The sequence below is a fragment of the Helianthus annuus genome, chromosome 16 (genome assembly GCF_002127325.2).
Source record: "Helianthus annuus cultivar XRQ/B chromosome 16, HanXRQr2.0-SUNRISE, whole genome shotgun sequence".
Taxonomy (NCBI): domain Eukaryota; kingdom Viridiplantae; phylum Streptophyta; class Magnoliopsida; order Asterales; family Asteraceae; genus Helianthus; species Helianthus annuus.
The window spans coordinates 124,012,623-124,034,200 of NC_035448.2; the positions used below are offsets into that span (position 1 = coordinate 124,012,623).

General features: G+C 35.7%; 1 protein-coding gene across 1 annotated transcript; it reads left to right on the plus strand.

The window, feature by feature from the left end:
- Positions 1–1,048: 1,048 nt before the first annotated feature.
- On the plus strand, positions 1,049–10,103 carry LOC110931973 ((+)-neomenthol dehydrogenase). The gene is made up of 5 exons (XM_022175340.2): positions 1,049–1,557; positions 7,872–8,115; positions 9,211–9,276; positions 9,339–9,527; positions 9,602–10,103. The coding sequence occupies exons 1-5, from the start codon at positions 1,049–1,051 to the stop codon at positions 9,974–9,976; spliced, it is 1,383 nt and encodes a 460-aa protein (XP_022031032.1). The 3' UTR covers positions 9,977–10,103.
- Positions 10,104–21,578: the final 11,475 nt, after the last annotated feature.

Consider the following 21,578-nt stretch of genomic DNA (forward strand, 5'->3'; position numbering starts at 1 on the left):
TGTGCACTTATGCCTTATTGTATGTTAGGATTTACATGTCCGAGGTAATGAAGTGCATTACGATCCGTTGTCTATGACGTCGATAGCAATTGGCACCTAAGCTTTGTGATAGAAATCCGTTAGTCACTATATGCAATTGAATCTAGTTAAAACATGTAAGAACCCTAGGTCTTGCAATAATCGAACCGGGTGTAATCCGTATTCCTTATTATTGTTTTCAATTAAGTAGTTTAGTTTTGCCAGCTTAGTTAATAAATCATTGTTTTAGATAATATCAATTTGTCGGTTCACTCCGATATCCTTTCAAACTAAACAAACGAATAAAATTAGCAAACTTCATAATCACATTGTACATTTTTGTAAATAGTCTAACTAATCGAACAGGTCGTGCGATATTGACCACATGCTGTTCGTGGATACGATACCCGACTTACCCTAGCTACCTAGGTTTAATTGGGTTTTTGATTGATCGGGATGACACAGTCACGTCAAAATGGCGCCGTTGCCGAGGAGCTAGTGCGCTTAGTATTTCATTACTTGTTCGATTTTAGTGTTAGTTTTCTTTCTTGTATTTTTGTGATTTTACTTTGGGTGGTCGAGCCTGTTTGTGCAGGTACATGTTTTGCAGGCACCGTCTTTCGGTATGAATTGGGTAGATGATGATCCCTGTGAGTGTTGCGGAAGCGGAGAGAATCTATTAGAGGATTGCTCTGTTTTCTACGAGAAGGTTCAAGCATACAAGGATCGGGAAGACTACCTCAGCAGATTGTACGGATATGGGAGGGCGGATTATGAAGATTTCAATGGTCCATCCTCACATTATCCATACGTTAAACCAACACCACCACCACCAAATCGTCAAGAATACTACCACCCCGATATGGATTACCATTATGAGCAAGAGTGAGATTACAGCAATTGTGCACAAGAGATTCCACATTACTAAAGTTACCGGGAGGAGTACGTCGATTGTTACCATGAATACCATCCGTCCGCATACAAGGACCCACAAGATTCAATGTATTCTAAGCTTGATGCTCTCATAAACATGGTGAAAGGATATCACAAGGATATCAAAGATACGAAGAAAGCGAATGAAGTGAGAGATAAAGCCCATGAAGTATTGGTGGTGCTAGTGGGTCAATTAGCGGAGGAAATAGCCCAAATTAAGCGCGAGAGGGATGTTTTGGCTAATGGTACCATGGTTGATGGTGATATGGTGGAAGAGGTTATAGAACTTACAGAGCAAGAAACTGAATGTTGGAACCGAGCGGAAGATATAACACCGCAAGACGAGTCAGAGCCAAAAGAAGCCCAAGTTCATATCCATCCTGCTTCCATACTTATCACTCCAACCAACAAAGTTGGGGATGCGGGTTCGGGTATAAGGATTCAAAGGGTGGCGTTGCAAGACATTGGCCAAGTTGTTAAGAAACGACCCCAAAGTTCATGCCGCGTAAAAGAAAAAGAGAGTGGATTCGGCATGCCAACTACCGAGCGTATGTTGGAAACTCGATGGGCAAATGTTCACTTCGACCGCCATGAGAGGCAAATCAGGTATGATTGTTGTAGAGTTTGTATTATTATTCGTTTTATTTTATTTTTCTAGTTAAATGAACGTTGTGGGTGTGTTCCCTATATAACCCTCACGAGACCTACTCGTCCTCCCGAGTTGTCGAGAGGTTTAAAAGGGCTTGTTGCATATGCTAAATGCAACCGTGATTCCTACGAAAGTGAGTTAGGTCTATTGTTGTTGTAAATCATTTTTCCATAAAAATCAAATTGAAATAACGAATGACTAGGTAAATCTTTTATAAATATGGTAGAACGAGTAACTAACAAATTTTGATGGTTATGAGAAGCATGCTTCTACACAAGGGTTTAGATTTGTAGGTACATTATGTTCGCGAGACGACCATTTTTATCGATGAGTGAAGAGCACACGAGGAACAAGAAGAATCCAGGTGCATTCGTTTCTTTTTCTTTGATTATTAGTTAGTTAATAGGTGGAATGTAAATTGTATATTAGTGACCGGGGTGAAGTTTTGGGAGTTTGGTCATGTCACATCCCTTGTGCGTTTTAAAAGCTCCATTCTTACACATTGAGGACAATGTTGACCTCAAGTGTGGGGATGGGGAGAAAAAGTTTTTGGGTTTTGACCCTTTCATTTAAACACTACACATTGAGGACAATGTTGACCTCAAGTGTGGGGATGGGGGGGGGGTTCAAAAATATTTTAAAAATGTCTTTGTTTGAAGCAATCTAAAAAGCACAAGTAACTAAGTCAATGAGGGATGAAACAACCCATTTGGTCTTTTGTCATGGTCAAGTTCGAGTTAGTAACATGACGGGTATTTAGCGGGTGGTTATTTGGGAATAATCCACCTAAGAAACTAATACATTATGCATATCACATACCATACCCTTTATACGTGAGATTTTGAGCCACTTTTACACATCATAAATATTTATATATTTCTTTGTTTGAGTAGACCATTAGTCGCGTATTGTAGAACTTGCAATTTTTGATACGCTTGAGACCATAGACCGAATACATGCACAAGAATGATTAAGGCATTAGGTAAACCTTTTCCCTTTACACCATTTATCTATCCTTACCCAAATAAATCCCCTAGTCGCCAACTTTAAGCCTAAACCTTTCGTTTGACCAACCCATTTAGCATATGACCATTAAACCTTTATTTATAACTAGTGTGATGAAAATTCGATCTTAGTATTAGTTTGTTTGTAAAGTTGTGCTTTATAAAAAAAGAAAAAAAAAAGAGAGAGAAAAAGAAGTGAAAAAAATCGAAAATGCAGAATATTGAATCTATAGCAATGATGCGTTGATGATTAAACAAGTGGTAAAGTCATGAAAGTTGAAGTCATCGTTGACTTGGAATTAGCATTTTAAAGTCTTGATGGATTTAAAGAAAATTCAGGTGGCTTCTGTACATGAAATGTGACAAGGGTTTTAATTAATTAGTGCATGACAATGTGAAGTAGCATACACTCATAAGCCACAACAAGAAATAAGTTAAATTTATTGTCTTGCAAACAAAAGAACGTGGCCGCATACTTATTTTCAAATTCCAATGCACTAAAATTATGGGCTGACAAATGTATATTTGGGCCTTGGGTTTGAACGTGAATTAAAAAAAAGAGGACAGTTCGCAAGGAGGGGGGACGTTACGGAAGTAAGAGGTTCGACGGCACCAAGAGGGGGCAACCTTCTTTGCTTTTGCACGGAGATCGAAGGAAAAAAATATGACATTGTTTTTGCAAGACATGCTGAGTATACGTGACTAATCTCTTCGGGTTTTACCCCGGTGTAGATTTTTGTAAGATTTTCTAGGGTTTATGCATTTGTATTTTGATTTGATTTTGTGACAAAAGTGTTTAGTATTTGAACCCTTTGATAATTTTCGTGCATTTGCATTGAATTTGTGAATTGTCGAATGATTATAAAATTTGATTTTGCGAAATGAATTTGTGCACTTATGCCTTATCGTAGGTTAGGATTTACATGTCCGAGTTAATGAAGTGCATTACAGACTGTTGTCTATGACGTCATTAGCAATTGGCACCTAAGCTTTGTGACAGAAATCCGTTAATCACTATATGCAATTGAATCTAGTTAAAACATGTAAGAACCCTAGGTCTTGCAATAATCAAACCGGGTGTGATCCGTATTCCTTATTATTGTTTTCAATTAAGTAGTTTAGTTTTGCAAGCTTAGTTAATAAATAATTGTTTTAGATAATATCAATTTGTCGGTTCACTCCGAGATCCTTTCAAACCAAACAAACGAATAAAATTAGCAAACTTCATAATCACATTGTACATTTTTGTAAATAGTCTAACTAATCGAACATGTCGTGCGACACTGACCACATGCTCTTCATGGATACGATACCCAACTTACCCTAGCTACCTAGGTTTAATTGGGTTTTTGACTGATCGGGACGACACGGTCACGTCAACACACTTTCACACACATACATCAAACTTATGCAAACACTCAATCCTTTAACATGCTTGTTTATTATGCTAAAATGTTATGTATGCTAGAACATTCTTATGCTTAGCTAATATCATTAACCTTGCAAGCTTCCCTTAATATATATAGTGCTATAAGATTAGCACACTGTCCCGTTTTTTGGGTCATTGTTAAGTATTCTTTACGGTCTTATTACTTCGGTGATAAGGTTATGCTAGTGCCAAACTTTATATTGATATTTAGTCTTTGCATGCTAGTATGATACATAATTTAGCAAACTTTAAACATGTGGATTTGAGATGTACTCATACTTATGTTATGTTAACAAACTAGTATGCTCACCGACATAATTTGTGTTGACGAATATTTTATACATGTTGCAGGAAATATTTGATGATGTTACTACAAGAAATCTACTTATCGTGGATTTAGAAACTCACCAAATATTACTTATACATTTTAATGTTTTAGTCTTGTACTTGAAATTCTTGTACTTCCTTTTTGAAACAATGTATTGTTTATTTGGATGAAATGAAATGAAATTTTGAATTTTAATTTATTGTCACAAATATAGCGTTATGTTGTCTTTGAGTAATTTATTATGTCTTGCCTCGATGTTTCCGTCATCGGTTGGGGTGTGACATTCACCATCGAATAAGCCAGAGCCATATGCGGCGACTACAACTATTGTCGACGGTGAACAAGAGGTGAAAGGATGTATAGAACTTATGGTGATTGAAAAAGATAAAAATGTAGTTCTAGCTGAAAATACGGATTGCACAAATGATGAAACACCAATCTAATCGGGTAAACTAGACAATGCTCAACCGGGTAAAAGGGCTTCGATCATCAGAAGCTCTATATCTTGATTGACCTGCAAAGTAACAACACCATGAGTCTCGTTACAAGAAGAAATGCTTGGGGGTTCTTCTTGTTACCACCCTCCGCCGTGAGAATAAGTATGTGCTCTTAAGATGGTAATTTTGTAAGTTAGAGTGAGAGTAGAGAATATTGAATGAATTCACCTTGGTGGATTGTAGTATTTTTAGCCAGAGTGATGTGAGACGATTGGGTGAGACGTCCTTTCAGAATATCGATTTGGTCCCTCCCTTGCTAAGCGTTACTGGTTAGAGGGTGAGGGTGCGCATTTGCGGCCTGTGATTAGCCACCCATCGCTTTTAGGATGTCCTTGTAGTCTCTTCTGTGTTGACCGCTAGTGGAGATTTGGGAGGGTATGAATCTGTGACGTGTTATTGTTTAGATGTCACTATGACTTGCACTTCTTGTCTCTCTTGAGATAACCACTAGTGGAGATCTTTGTGGTCTAGTGGTTTGCGGGCCATCGCTTTCACATTTTCCTTCTTGTCTCCTACATGTTGGCATACTTTCAAGTGGCGGGTGTAACCCTGCGGATGACTTTTTTATGGTCAATTACCCGGATTGCGAGGTGTATACAGATTTATCCAGACCCTCAAGGGTCCCGAACCATCTCTCTTCATCATTTGTCTAAGACTATGGGGTGTGGTTCCCTTTCCCCCAAATCTACATAGGCGCCACATCACCTTCCCTTCCACCTCACAATTTCCCCCCAAGAGTGGGGTGTGGTTCCCCTTCTTCCCCCTTCCATTTTTTATTTTTATTTTTTAATACCTAAATTCTTAAAAATATAAAAAGTTTTCATTAATTAAAAATAAAATTACATAGCCTAGAACGTGCATCAGAACCACCAGCACTATAACTCCCCGACGCACTTGTTTTAAATGTATTCGCTTGTCACATTTTCTCAATATTTCATACGCCCTCATTTAATGCCACGGCCCAGGTTTCTTGGTGTATCTCTCAATAGCCAACGACAAAACGCTTGCATCATTTGTACCACTTGGACGACTGTTCCATTCATGTTGATATGTACTCGCAAACAATCCAATTTTTCTGTTATCTCTCTAAATTTTGAACTAAAGGAATGGACAAATCGACATGGTTCGCGTTGCATCTTGAAAAATTCTTTACAAACTTGGTTATAAAAGCATTCACGTTTTCGGTTGATGGCTACACATTAAAATTTAAAATATAATCATTATTTAGAAATAAAATACAAATATTAATTTTAATACTTTATTTAAAACTAAAATTAAAAAAATATACCTATAATCGAATCGCTAGAAGCTTTAACCCAAGCTCGTGTAAGCACTTCCAACTTGTCCGGAGTCTAAGGAATGCTTTCCGCCTTCCCGCTTCCCCTTTCTTCATCTCCTAGTGCTTGTTTTCCCCTTCTTAGTCTTCGTGGTTTGTCGTTGCGTTTCGGGTATGACATCGTCATCTGTGGCTAAAGATACGAAATCGTGCTCGGGTGTGGTTTGAGTCAACGGTTGGAATGGTGGCATTTGTACTCCTTGTGATTGCATTTGCATTTACATTTGCATAACATGTTGGTGTTGTTGGTATCGCATTTGGCAAGGGTTTTTAGATTGATTAAAACCGCCAAACGTATACGGATCCATCGTTGTCGTGTTGTATACGAGTGGGGGTTGGGTCGAGTGAGTAGTGGGTGTGTTGGGAAAGCATGAAGGCGGGTTCGGTTGGCTCGGATCCATGAGTTTTTTTTTTTATGTTTGAAAATGGATTGTGGTTTTAAAGTTGAAAATGGGGTCTAAATAGGATATTAAAAAATTAAGTTTTTTTTTTCTTTAATTTATGACCGTTTACAACGCTATGATATTTAAACGGTCAAAAAAAGGGCAGATTCCTCGATGTCACCGATATCTCGACCGAGGGGGAGGGGGTGTTTCCCGACTAGGTTCCCTACGACGTAAGTTTCCCGATTATCTTTCCTAACCCACACCCACTAGTCTAATAATATGATTCATGATATCCAACAAATTGATAATTTGAAGTAATTAACCATCCACCACTACTTTCTAGAAGACGTGGCATAGTGAGTGTGTTAATTATAATAGCAAAATACAAGTGATAATTTATTGATTATCTTTTGGATTACACTGTTTACCATATACGATGATTGTGGTTTTTAGCCGGCTAATGTAATAAATCTAACATATTTTGTTATTTTTTAAATATATGTGATCAATATACGATTTTATTTTATTTAAAAAAATTCGACTGATTTAGGACTGTTATGTTTTTTTCTTTAAAAGTATTTGCGATCACTTTGTTTTTTTAATGAATATTTGCGTATATATTCACTACCGGTTTTCATCTGTTTTTTATTTTATTAAAAAAAATTCATCCGTTTGTTATTCTTATATGTTCTTTTAATAAACAATTGCTATGATGACACAAACCAATCGGTTTTGAGATAAATAATCCGTTGAGTGAATTAGGCCCAAAAGAAAATAGTAATAAACAAGACTTTGAGATAACTCTCTATAACTTTCATTCATAATCAAAATATTAAACATACTTGCCTATTTATAGGCTTACAAAGAAATATAAAACTACCTCCCACTAATAATAACTAAGAAACAATTAAAATGAATATATGCTAAATAATAAGCAATATTCATGTACGTGGGCTAATGTTGGATGAAGGCATGTGTGAGATATGATTACGTGGGTGTGGGTACAGATAAGGCACGTATCATATGATTTACAAGTATAATAAGGTGTAGCAAAATTAACCATAGTTTTTATGGTTGTATTCCATAGCTAACACCAAAAAAGGTCTAAGAAGTTCCGGCAGATCTGCTTTTCTGATCCTCTATAAATGAGTTTTTCTTCATCTTCTTCTTCTTCATGCCTCACTGAATTAATGGAAAATAAAAGGTTATATATATCACTTCTTTCATACGTATTTCTATTGAGAATTTTCGAATCTAGCCTCACACCATACACGTGTTTTATAAATTTCAGATGTGCGGTTGTTACAGGGGCGAACAAAGGGATTGGATTCGAAATATGTCGTCAACTTGCATTAAACAAGATTCAAGTCATATTAACAGCTAGAAATGAGAGTAGAGGCATTGAAGCTGTTAAAAAACTCAATGCTTCTGGAGTTCAGAATGTTATTTTTCATCAGCTTGACGTCAAAGATCCAACTAGCATATCACACTTGGTCAAGTTTATTGAAACCCACTTCAAAAAAATTGATATCTTGGTACCTAAAAGATTTAAGACATGCAAATACTTTGTTATAAACTAGCTTGAAATGGGCCCTTTATTATATATACCACCCCAACCCAATCATTTGGGTTCAAAATTCGGGATGGAATAATCATTAAGGGGGTGGTGTAGTGGTAAACGCATGATTCTGGTTACACTCTAGACTTAGAGAGGTCTTAGTTTCATCTTGCTTTCACTGGTTTCCTACCATAGAAGGCCGTTGCCCAGCGCAATATTAGAGCATTCACATCCATTCCCCCAATTGTTGTGAGTGGAGTTTTTTTATAATATAAAGAGTATAAAAAGTGGTTGTGAGTAGAGGAGGGAGAAAATGTTACTGTTCATCTGTATATTTGAAGGGACACTGGTCACCCCCTATATTTTTTTTAATATATTTTGAAAGTGGTTGTGAGTGGAGGAGAGAGAAAAGGTAATGATAAAGGTATAAAAAATATTATTTAATTGAAAAGAGAGAGAAAATGTAGTGTTTTTTTAGTGTAATTTAGGGTGAAAATATGGTGAAATAGATGTGAATGCTCTTAGATTTATCTGATCCCATTGGTTAGGAAGATACTTGCAGGGAAGCGGGGTCACATGAGTTTACAAATTTCTCATGCAGGGGCAGGCCCACTATGGTCCATGGGCTGACGGGAACCCACCTTGAAAAAAATAGCGTATTATTAGTCAAAAATCACGATCGCACCCCTTAAAAATATGATAAAAACCCTCCGATCGCACCCTCAGAAATGAAATCCTAGGTGGGCCACTGTTCTCATGGTTAAAAAAATGCAATGGAGGGGTGGGGGGTTGGGTCCAATTGACAAAGCCATTGGAGTTTAAGTGTGTTATTGTGGTGTTGCTTCCCTGGAGGTCAAGGGTTCGTGCCCCGCCAAAGACTGATTTGGTATAGTTTAAGCCGTTAAAAAAATACAATAGAATGGTAATTAAGAACCAGAAACTAAAGCAAACTGAAACTTGTTTTCTTTTTTTTAATTCAAATTGATTTCCAGTTTAGTTATTTTACTTATTTATTTTTGGGTGGTATAGGTGACCAATATTCAACTATCTGATCAAAGGATTGCATGTATAGGTCAACAATGCAGCAGTACTTGGAATTCATTATGTTGTTGAAACACTCTTATACAGTGGAGGACAAGTAAGTATCTATGTAGACAAGCCTTGAGCCAAACCAGTCTTTTAATCATTTGGTATAATTAGGTGCAGATTGTCGATAAGAACGGCGACTACTTACCTGGCGTCATCCAGGAGACTTATGAAATGGGAGAAGAGTGTTTGGAAACAAATTATTATGGAACAAAGAAAGTTACAGAGGCACTTGTTCCTCTTCTCCAACTCTCCAAATCTCCAAAGATTGTGAATGTTACCTCTAGTTATGGACAATTATCTGTAAGTAAAGATCATACTCACATTATACGAAATTCGATTAGTAAAATTTAATGTCTTCCAATATTGGTTTTCAGCATATTCCAAATGACGAGTTAAAAAGAGAGTTGGATGATATTGACAACTTAACCAAGGAAAGGATCAACGAGATTATACGAAGTTTTTTAAGGGACTTTAAGGCTGCTAAGTTGCGAGAGAATGGATGGCCTCTAACGCCGTCTGCTTACAAAGTTTCAAAAGCTGCTATCAACGCTTACACAAGACTAATGGCAAAAGAGTTGAAATACATTCTTGTGAATTGTGTCGATCCTGGGCATGTTAAAACAGATATGTCATTCAATACAGGAAAGGATGTTATGGAAGGTGCTAAGGGTCCGGTGATGGCTGCTTTGTTGCCTGATGAGGGGCCATCCGGTGTGTACTTTGAGCAAACAGTGATAGCTCCATTTTAATGATCCAAAGTAACATGCATTTTGTTTTATTTTGCATTATTATTGTATGAATGCAAGTCAGGATTCACTCTTTGATTTTTTATGTGAAATAAGAAAATAAATATATAGATAAGGATATTTGATTGAATAATTTGAATGAAATTAAAAATTCTAACTGAAATCACAAGTTATAATCCTAGAACAATAGTTGATTATTATTGAAATGATAAACTTTTATCATTTGTAAAATTAAATTGTTATATGTTTATTGGTTTAATTAAATTGTTGATTAATTATTTGCATAAATAAGATTATATAAAGAGTTAATTACCCGGATGGTCCCTGTGGTTTCTTATTTTTTCACCTTTAGTCCCTAACTTTTCAAAATTACACGTATACTCCCTGTGCTTTGATCTTTTGTTACTCGAATAGTCCCCTGAGTAGATGTCTGTTAGTTTCTTCAGTTAAATTGTTGTAAAATGACTTAACTATCCCTGCTCTTAAAAATAATTTAAATATTAAAAGACATCAAGTGGGTCCCACCCAACCCCTCAACCAATCACCAACATTTTCAACCTACTTCACCTTCCACCATCATCTCCGGCCAAAACCGCCGCCAATTCATTATTCCAGCAACAAATTATTCAGCATCTGTTCAATCGTCACATCTTCAGACGAATCAGACCACCACATCCCCTTCTCAACCTCAACCACCCAACCCCACTGTAACTTGTCTTTGCTTTGTATTAATTATTGAAATTCAAAGATGCATACAATTAGAAGACAATAGAATGGGTCGCGTATGTTGGCCATCTGGTTAATCATTGGGATGAATTGTGAATCCACTTTTGTAATTGAATATTGTCAAGAACAAGGTATCAAAAGGTAACAACTTTATTATTCAATGGTCGGCACAGATTATTCCAACACGGAAAGGTACAATTCCGGCACAAGATTGCTGGATGATAATGGTAACAGACAAGCAGATCAGAAACAGATCTGTTACAACTTGATATAGAACATAAGACCTCTAAATCTTCTCGAACAAGACAAGGAGAAACCCTTAGCAGAAGGTTCTCGAAAACTGAAGAGAGAGAGACAGCTTTTGATGTAATGGTAAAGTTGATGTTGTTGTTGTGTATTATCCCAAGGCGGTGCCCCCCTTTTTATTGACGAGCAGGAACCCAACCCTAAGGAACTGAAGCCCAGCACAGCAGCCCAACACTCATGCGAGCCCAATAGCAGCAACGGAAACAATCATAAAGAAAAGGAAAGGATTAAAACAGGGCTTAAAATAGGAAACAAAAATTAGGAAAATATTGAATTGATAGACAAGGGAATATTACACCCGTATTTCAACACCCCCCCCCTCAATTCAATATGCAAAACAGTTAAATAGGCCAAGTTTGTCACATACCTTGTCATGAGCTTGAACGAGCAGCCCCTTTGTGAACACATCAGCTGTTTGGTTTTCAGATGCGACTCCAATGGTTTTAATAACACCTTTTGAGATTTTTTCTCTTAGAAAAAAAAGGTCAATTTCAAAATGCTTTGTACGATCGTGAAAAACCGGGTTAGCTGCTATAGAGATGGCAGCTGTATTATCACAGGCAAGGGAAACAGGAAGTTTGGCAGTAATTTTAAGTTCATTTAAAATGTTAAGAAGCCATATGATTTCACTTGTCGCAGCACACATAGCACGATATTCTGCCTCAGCAGAAGATCTAGAGATGGTAGATTGCTTTTTGCTTTTCCATGAAATAAGAGAGTTACCTAAGAAGATACAGAAATCTGTGATTGATTTCCTTGAGTTGACACACTTTCCCCAGTCAGAATCAGCAAATGCTTTAAGTTCCAGGGAATCCCCCCTTTTAAATAATAAACCTTTCCCTGGAGCACCTTTAAGATATCTTAAAAGCCTTAAAGCAATTTTAAAATGAGCATTAGTAGGACTGTGCATATATTGACTTAAGTATTGAACAGAGTAAGCAATGTCAGGTCTGGTATGTGACAGATATATTAGTTTTCCTACCAATTTTTGATAAACAGAGATATCAGGTAGCGGGGTATTATCTTTTTCACACAGGTGTGTTAGAATGTGATTAGGTTCAATTGGGCTGTTAACAGGTTTACATCCAGTCAGACCAAATTCAGCAAGTAAGTCAAGACAATATTTCCGTTGAGATAAACATAAACCATCTTTGGTTTTTAACACCTCAATTCCAAGGAAGTATTTTAATAGACCCAGATCCTTAATCAAAAATTTGGATTTAAGAAACGATTTAATTTTTGAAATTTCTGCTGAACAATTTCCAGTTATGACTATATCATCCACATAAACCAGTAAAGCAACAAACACAGATTTACTCGTTTTGACAAACATGGAGTGGTCACATTTACTTTGTTCAAAGCCAAGATCGACTAAGACATCCACAAGCTTCTCGTTCCACATTCGAGGAGCTTGTTTAAGCCCATAGAGGGATTTTTTAAGCTTACAAACTTTATTAATATGGCTGGAATTATAACCATCTGGGAGGGTCATATAGACTTCTTCATTTAAATTACCATATAGAAAGGCGTTATTAACGTCAAGTTGATGAACATCCCAACCATTGTTAATAGCAATAGTTAGAACACATCGGACAGTGACCATTTTCACAACAGGTGAAAAGGTTTCAAAGAAGTCTATTCCTTCTTTTTGACTAAACCCCTTAGCAACAAGTCTAGCCTTGTACCTTTCTATTTCACCTGATGCTTTGTATTTAATTTTATAAATCCATTTGCAGCCTATGGCTTTTCTATTGGGAGGCAAATCGACTATTTCCCAAGTGTCATTTCTGTGTAGGGCTTCTAACTCATCGTTCATGGCAGTAACCCAATTATTATCCATTTTGGCTTCAAAGTAGTTTTTAGGTTCACAACTTTTATTAAGCATAGAAGCGAAACACATACTTTCAGAATCAAGATTTGCATAATTTAACACCTTCTCAAGACCATATTTGACCTTACCATCAACAACAAAGTCATTAAGCTTAGATGGAAATCTTACATTTCTAGATGATTTCCTTAAAACACTACTAGGTTGCCCTAGATTCACTCCCTCAGAATTGCTAGTGTTTTCCTCAACTTCTAAATCCGGCTCGACCCTACCAGTTTCTAACTCTACATTACTTGGTTGCTGTACATCAGCCGTTCCTAAAGTATTGTTAGAGTCATTTACAGGTTGCTGAGACTGATTTAGAACTGTAGAATTTGTGCTTGTGCTGTCATCATTGGGAGTGGAGTCAGGTTTGGAGTTTTGGGTGTCAGTTTGATCAAATAGGTCAAAAAAATTTGTGGTATTAATTTCAGAATCTGGATCAAGAGAGGTTTTCTTTTCTTTAAATGGGAAGACAGATTCATAAAATCTGACATCCTTAGAATAGAATATGATTCTTTGATCTAGACTCCATAGTTTATACCCTTTTTTCTCATTAGAGTAACCAACTAAAACACATTTTTCCGCATGACTATTAAACTTGTCAGAATTGTTTAAAATAGTGCTAAAACAAAGACACCCAACAATCCTTAGCTGACTCATCATAGGGGCAAAACCATACACAAGCTCATAAGGGGACCTATCATTTAAGACAGATGAAGGAGTCCTGTTAATCAAATAGGTAGCAGTTAGGATACATTCAAACCAGAATTTAAGAGGGAAACTAGCTTGAAATAGTAAGGCTCTAGCCACATTTAAGAGGTGCCTATGTTTCCTTTCAACTATCCCATTTTGTTGTGGGGTATGAACACACGAGGTTTGATGTATGATACCATTATTATAGCAAAACTCTTTCATTTGTTTATTTATAAACTCGGTACCATTATCACTTCTGAACACTTTAATGTGTTTATTGAATTAGGTTTTAAGTAAGTTAAAAAATCCTTTTATATTGTAAAAGACTTCATCTTTGTTTTTCATGAGATAAACCCAAACAGCTCATGTGTAATCATCAACCACCATGAGAAAGTATCTAGAGCCATCCCTACTAGGAACCTTATATGGTCCCCATACATCGAGATGTACAAGTTCTCCTAAAGATTTAGACTTATGGTCACTTAAAGGAAACGGTTCCCTATGTTGTTTAGCCCTATGACATGTTTCACAAGGTTCAAGTTTGATGTCTCTTTTAATATCTAGTTTGTCTTTTAAAACATGCAACACAGGTTCAGCAGGGTGACCTAATCTAGCATGCCAAAGATTAATATCAACACTAGCATTACACACCTTGTCAGTCAAAGTTGAACTACCACCGAAATATAGACCATCAAGTTGTCTACCAGTCACCAGGACTTTCTTTGATTGAGAATCCTGAATATAGCAATTATGTTCATCAAAGGCGACAGTCAGATTGCAATCTTTGCAAGTTTATGAACAGAAACAAGATTGACACAGTAATCAGGAAGACAAACACATCATATAAAATCACCTTATTACTTAGCTTAACATCACAAATTTTAGTTACTAGGGCACTTGTCCCGTTGGGATGTTTAACTTTGATGTTATATTCAGTAACATCTATTTCATTTATAAGATTAGAATCATCTGTAATCATGTGTTGATTAGCCCCCGAGTCAATTATCCACCCAACTTTTTTCCCTTTGTTTCCAAAGTTTGAGAAACAATACGCAGGTTTAAAGTCACATGTAGGTTTTATATTGTCAAAATAACTGTTAAAGCAGACATAATTAGACCTACCAGCAAAATTGCTGTCTTGAGTTTCACTTCTGGACTTGTCATTTAAAAGGCTAAGTAATTGGGTAATCTGCTCATTAGTTAAACCATTCACAGTAGAAGATGAAGAAGTTTCAGAAGCATCAATAACCACATTATTACTAACCCTGCCTCCTTTATTACCACTAGTTTTAGATTTCATCCAAGAGGGGTAACCAACTAGTTCATAACATCTCTCAACAGTATGTCCAGTCTTGTTGCAATGAGAGCATTTAAGATTAGGGTTAGGGGGTCTAACATTTTTCCTTTTTGAATCAAAAGAATTTCCAGTTTTAGCAGCAAAACCAATAGGATTACTAGGTGTTTTATCTGAAAAAGTGTTAGAATTTCTGTGAGATTCTTCTCTGGAAACAACAGAGAAAGCTTCTTTCACAGAAGGAAGAACTTCTCTGGTTAACAGGGAGGTTCTAACAGACTGGTAAATACTGTCAAGACCCATTAAGAACTGCATCAATTTAATTAGGTGATTGAAATCATTAAACTGTTTGGATGCATCACAAGTACACGTAGGAAGAGACAGTATTTGATCAAGTTGTTTCCACATGCAGTTAAGTTTATGATAATACTCAGAGACAGGTAAGCCATTTTGAGAAAAGGAGTTGATCTTTTGATACAAATTAAAGACCACTGACCCATCAACTTTGTCATAAGTTTCTTTTAGTTCTTTCCACACAACAGAGGCAAGTTTAGAATAAACATGACCCAAGTATAACTCTTCAGATACTGAATTCAAAATCCATGTAAGAACAATAGAGTTACAACGATCCCACTGTTTTCCTAATACTTCATCAGTAGTAGATCTAGTACAGGATCCATCAATGAAACCTAACTTATTTTTAACTTGTAATGCCAGATTCATAGCATTAGCCCAAACATTGTAATTATCGGTGCCTTTTAGTTTTATATTAACAATGGTCAGATTAGCCGAGTCACTAGGGTGAGGGTAAAGTGGGTCACCAGCATCAATTTTACTGACCAGAGTGTTACTAAGAGACTCATTATCTTTATCAGGCATGATAGCAAGAAATCAAGAAGCAAAAGGCCAGAAACAAATACGGCGAAGCCAAGGCAGGGAGTAAGATCAGAGGTTCGTCACTCAAAAGGTGCCTCTGTAGACTATGTCAAGGGAGCCACAAACAATAGAATCAAACTAGACCAGCAGCAGCAAGAAAAACAAATATCAACCAGTAAAGGAAAAAACAAGCACCAAACAGAGTAAGAAGCAGATAACAAACAAACAGCAACAAAGTCACATAAAATGCAACAGGATGAACCCTTCCTGTGTCCCAATCAACACCGGCCCGACTAGTCCGGCAAACAGGATGCCTAAATGCAAGAACAGAAGTAAAAGCACAAAATAAAAAACAGCAAGAAACGATCTCACCCAGAACCCAAGTCAGGGTTTCTCCAAATCCAGTTAAGGTTTTACAATCTTCAAGGATTGAACCTTTAACTGGAGCGGCAGCTTCCTAGAACTTCGGTTGATGATGACCACAGCACAAGATCAACGTCGGCAAACAGATAGTCCACCAAGACTTTTATCAACCAACAAACCCTTAGATCTAGGGTTACAACCTTTTGAACAGCGCAACTTCAAGTGAACAGATCAGGAAAATCGAACAGACAGCCACAGCGGAAGAATGATCGGACCAACTACCACCGATTCACCAAGAGCTATGAAGCTCTGATACCATGTCAAGAACAAGGTATCAAAAGGCAACAACTTTATTATTCAATGGTCAACACAGATTATTCCAACACGGAAAGGTACAATTCCGGCACAAGATTGCCGGATGATAATGGTAACAGACAAGCAGATCAGAAACAGATCTGTTACAACTTGATATAGAACATAAGACCTCTAAATCTTCTCGAACAAGACAAGGAGAAACCCTTAGCAGAAGGTTCTCGAGAACTGAAGAGAGAGAGAGAGACAGCTTTTGATGTAATGGTAAAGTTGCTGTTGTTGTTGTTGTTGTTGTGTATTATCCCAAGGCGGTACCCCCCTTTTATTGACGAGCAGGAACCCAGCCCTAAGGAACCGAAGCCCAGCACAGCAGCCCAACACTCATGCGAGCCCAATAGCAGCAACGGAAAAAAATCATAAAGAAAAGGAAAGGATTAAAACAGGGCTTAAAATAGGAAACAAAAATAAGGAAAATATTGAATTGATAGACAAGGGAATATTACACCCGTATTTCAACAAATATTATAAAATTGTTCACAATAAGCCTATACTATTATTGATTTGTAACAATACATGGCTCGTGATTGCAGGGGACCCAACTGAATTGGAAACTCCCCACCTTATGGTCTTTCAGTCGCTGGTCACCATCGCTTCATCATCAACCATCGCTGGCCAACCATTACTAGGGCTCATGATTTTGAAGATGATATTTGACAATTGATTCACCCGATACACGAAGAACCATCCGAACCAAATCATTTGAAGAAGAGGAACCGTTAATTTGTTAGATCCGGCAAGACAGGTGGTTGAAAAGGGTTGATACGAGACGCCGGAAAAACATACATGATGTGGTTGAACATACATGCTATTTTGGCAAGATGCTGTGGCGGCGGGAACAAGGCTGAACAAGTTTTGTCTAGCTTGTAGTTTTATAACAGGTCGTTCGTTTTTTCGGCGACGGTGGGCAGAGGCTTCACCGGAGAAGTAAGGGAGGGGGGGAGGGTGGGGTTGGTTTATAAATATATTTTTTATAATTTAATAATATGTGGGGCTTAATTTATTTTGTGTTATTAAGGGTACTTTAGTCATTTTACGTGTACTTAACTGAGTAAACTAACGTCCATCCACTCAGGAGACTATCCAAGTAACAAAAGATCAAACCACAGGGACCATACGTGTAATTTTAAAAAGTTGGGGACTAAAGGTGAAAAAATGAAAAACCACAGGGACCATCCGGGTAAATAACTCTTATATAAATGCTTAGATGTGATTGTCGATAATTTTAGTGTTATCAATGGATTTTAGGATATTTGATTAACTTGTCGATCGAGGAAATAATGTTAGAGATTAAACAAGTTAGATGGCGCGAGAGTGTGGGCTCAATTCAATCCTAATATGATTTGAGTTTATTATGTAAATAACTAGCGAGATTACCCGCGCTTCGCAGCGGGTTTCGGTACCGGACTACCGGCACTCGGAATAGCAATCGAAATAGACAAGCACAAGAGGATATACACATCGATTGAAAACAAAAAAAATGAATATCGTTACCGATAGCGAAGTTCTTCGGCTGGTACCGATTCGATTCATCACGGTAAAGTTACTATACCAAACTCGCCATAGCTTACGGTAACAAAAAAAATATCTATTGCAAATACAACTCCATCTTCAACAAACTTTATACCGTCGCATCGAGAAAGCCATAAAATGAATATGTTACTTGTAGCGATACCGATGTTGTTCAAATATTATTCGTCAATTTTTTTACGGTAAAGTTTGACTATATTTGACTCGTTCGAATAAAGTTATAAATAAAAAATAAAATATACTCAAAAGTATTATAAAGATAAAATAACACATAAAACTAAGTTTAATAATTTTTTAAATAATATAATTAAAAAACTAATAGTTAAAAAATAAACTAAAAAATATTAGTAGAATTAAAGAAATAATATTAAAATATTAATCTACTTAAAAATGTAAGATATAGTAATTTTTTATTTTTTTTTAAATAATATCATTGAAAAAACTAATAGTTAAAAAAATTAAACTAATAAATAAAATATTAGTAAAAGTAAGAAAATAACATTAAAATATTATTCTATTGTACATGTCCTTGTGAAATGTAAGATATAGGAATATAGGAATAGGAATAGGAATTTACATGGCCTTGCAATTGATTTGTTATATGAATAATGTTTTGGGCTTAATTATTTTAAAAATTAAATTTACTATATATTATCTTATTGTTGTTGGGCCATGATGGTCGTATTTTGAGACAATTAATAGTTGTTGGGCCATGATGGCTGTTTTTCTGAGACAATTAAAAAGAGTCCATAAAGGTGATTCTAAGAAAGGCCGTATATGAAGTGAGAATAGACTTCTGGACTTCGGTCGTAGAAAACATACAACAAAACTCACGGTTTCCATCAGTATTCAACATTACAGATTCATCAAAAAACGAATTCGTGATCTCTGTCTAATCCAATAAATCATTGCGTGTAACGCGCATATAGGTTTATCTGATAGTTCTCAGAGATTAATCCAGGTTTCATTATAATTTTTCAATTTCAATTCAGGTTCTAGGTCTTCAAATTTACTTGCACTAGACTAATTATACAACAGTGACTAATATCATGAATTAGTGAACTTGTGTTTATTAACTCTAATGAGACATCATTCTAAGTGGGGTGGAATTGATTAGATCAACTATCTTTAAGAAAAGGGTATGGACCCAAGTTCACAATAGGGTGTGGAGATTCACAAAACGGACTTGCCACCTCTAATAACTAGTTTAATACCCTGGTGGACGAGTTACATTGAACAACGTAACAAACAAAGCTAATCTATATTAAATGTACACAAATTTAAACAACATTATAAACAAAAGCACTATAACATTGGCAGCATCTAACTGAGATCACATCTATTTGTTGAAGTCACATTGATTCCAAATGTGATATGTGGTGGATAACTATAAACATTCATGGTCCGGTCAAGATTAATAACGGTTCTGAAAAGGTTTGATATACATGCTTTCATTTAACCCATTTTTTTTTTATTTTCATCCGTACAACCCAACATAACATGTCTCATTGAATTTTTGTGCAGTTATACTGGGATGGTGATTTTATTGCGTTTTGGATACATTAGTGAAACAAACAATAAACTTGAATTGAAGATGATTAATTTGCATAATAGAATGGCACAGCCCTATATCGACACATGTTTGGGACAACTACCCCCTTGTGAAATGGATCAAGAAACTACTATGGAAAAAAAATCTTGTTATTAATGTTGAATTTAAAATTAGTTTATTTGCGACTATTTAACTTTACTATATGTTTAATTTACAAGGTATTTTTAGTATACTTAGCGTTAAAAGTTTTATTAAAAAATTATTCATATCATTTTATGAATTCTAGAAACACATATTTTCAATACATACAAACACAAGTTTGATGATGTCAGCGGGAATAGTGAAATCAATTAGTTGGCCAAAAGTGGCGGCCAGCTTTATGTTTTTTTTCTTTTGCATTAAATAGTTATTTATAGGTCCTGTCAAATTACGATTTTATCCCCTGTTTAAATTTACGATCTTACCCCCAGTTAGAAATTAAATTTATGCTTTGCCCCAAGCTTAAATATACGATTTTGACAGCTAAAAATTACGATTTTACCCTCAGTAAAAATATTACGAGTTTGCCCCTGATTCAAAATAAAAAAATGGTTTTGCAGACAGTTCAAAATATTATTTTACCCCGATTTTAAAATTACGATTTTACCAAAGCTAAAAATTGCAATGTTGACATAGTTTTTTTTTTTTGGCAAAACTATGGTAGTGTTTTATTTTAGTTGGTTTACTCAATTTAGTTTTTATTTGTGCCAAACAGCTGCCTAGCACTCGCTAATTGGTCCTGACAAATTATTGTTTTGCCCCCAACTCTAAATTACACGCTTGCCATCATTTTAGTTATTTTTTATCATAACTATGATAGTGTTCTTTATTTGGTTAACTCGATGCATTTTTTTTTATATCGTGTTATAAGTAGCATGTATAACTAACCGAAATAAATGCGTACATGTCATTAAACTAATAAATTTTTGGTTTAGCGCCGTGCAACGTGGGCGGCGTATAACCCTGGACGGCAATAGTTCTGCCACCCAATTGGTGGAAAATGGGCAGCTGCCCTATTATTTTTTTCTTCATGTTAGTATAATATAATATAATTATAATTGCCCCTTTTTAAAAATTACGATTTCGTCTACAGTTCAAAATTTCGTTTTTGCCCTCAGTTTAGAATAAATTTATGTTTTTGTCCCTAGCTAAAAAATACGATTTTGCCTTAGTTCAAAACTACGATTTTGCCCCATTTCAAAACACAATTCTGGTTTTACCCCGGCTAAAAATTACGAATTAGCCCTCAGTTTAAAATTATGAGTTTGCCCTCTTTTAAAAACTTATGATTTTGCCCCCAGTTAAAATCTGTATTCTTGTCATCGTTTTAGTTTTTTCTTTTCAAAACTATAGTAGTTTTTATTTTACTTGGTTGACTCAATTTAACTTTTTTGTCAAGTAGGTGTCGCTCATTGTTTATGACAATTTACTATTTTGCCCCCAACTCAGGCTTGCCATCTTTTTTTTTAGCAAAACTATGGCAGTCTTTTGTTTTAATTGGTTGAGTCGATGTAATTTTTTTGAGATCGTCTTATGAGTAGTATGCACAAATAACTAAAATACATGCGTACATGTTATTAAACTAAGAAATACATTTACTACTTTAGAGTAGCTCATACTTTTCTCTTTGCACTTTAGTATATGTGATAATATTTAATTTGTGCTTTATAAGCATTAAAACTTTGGTTATTATCATAAACATGATACGATATATGATATGATATGACATGACATAATACGCAATAATATAAACTTAACATAACACATCACAAGAACGTAACGAAACTTCTATATCTAATACTATATAATAAAAAACTTGACGAACACATATCATATATTGGAATCATGTGCTTTTCAATTTTTCATTTCTCTTTCCTATAGTCTTACTTAATTAATTATGAATACTTATTTTTTTAATTAAAGACAATTAATTATTACTATATGTTAATAAGCAAAGGGAAATGAATAGTAGAAGTAGGTGGTGACA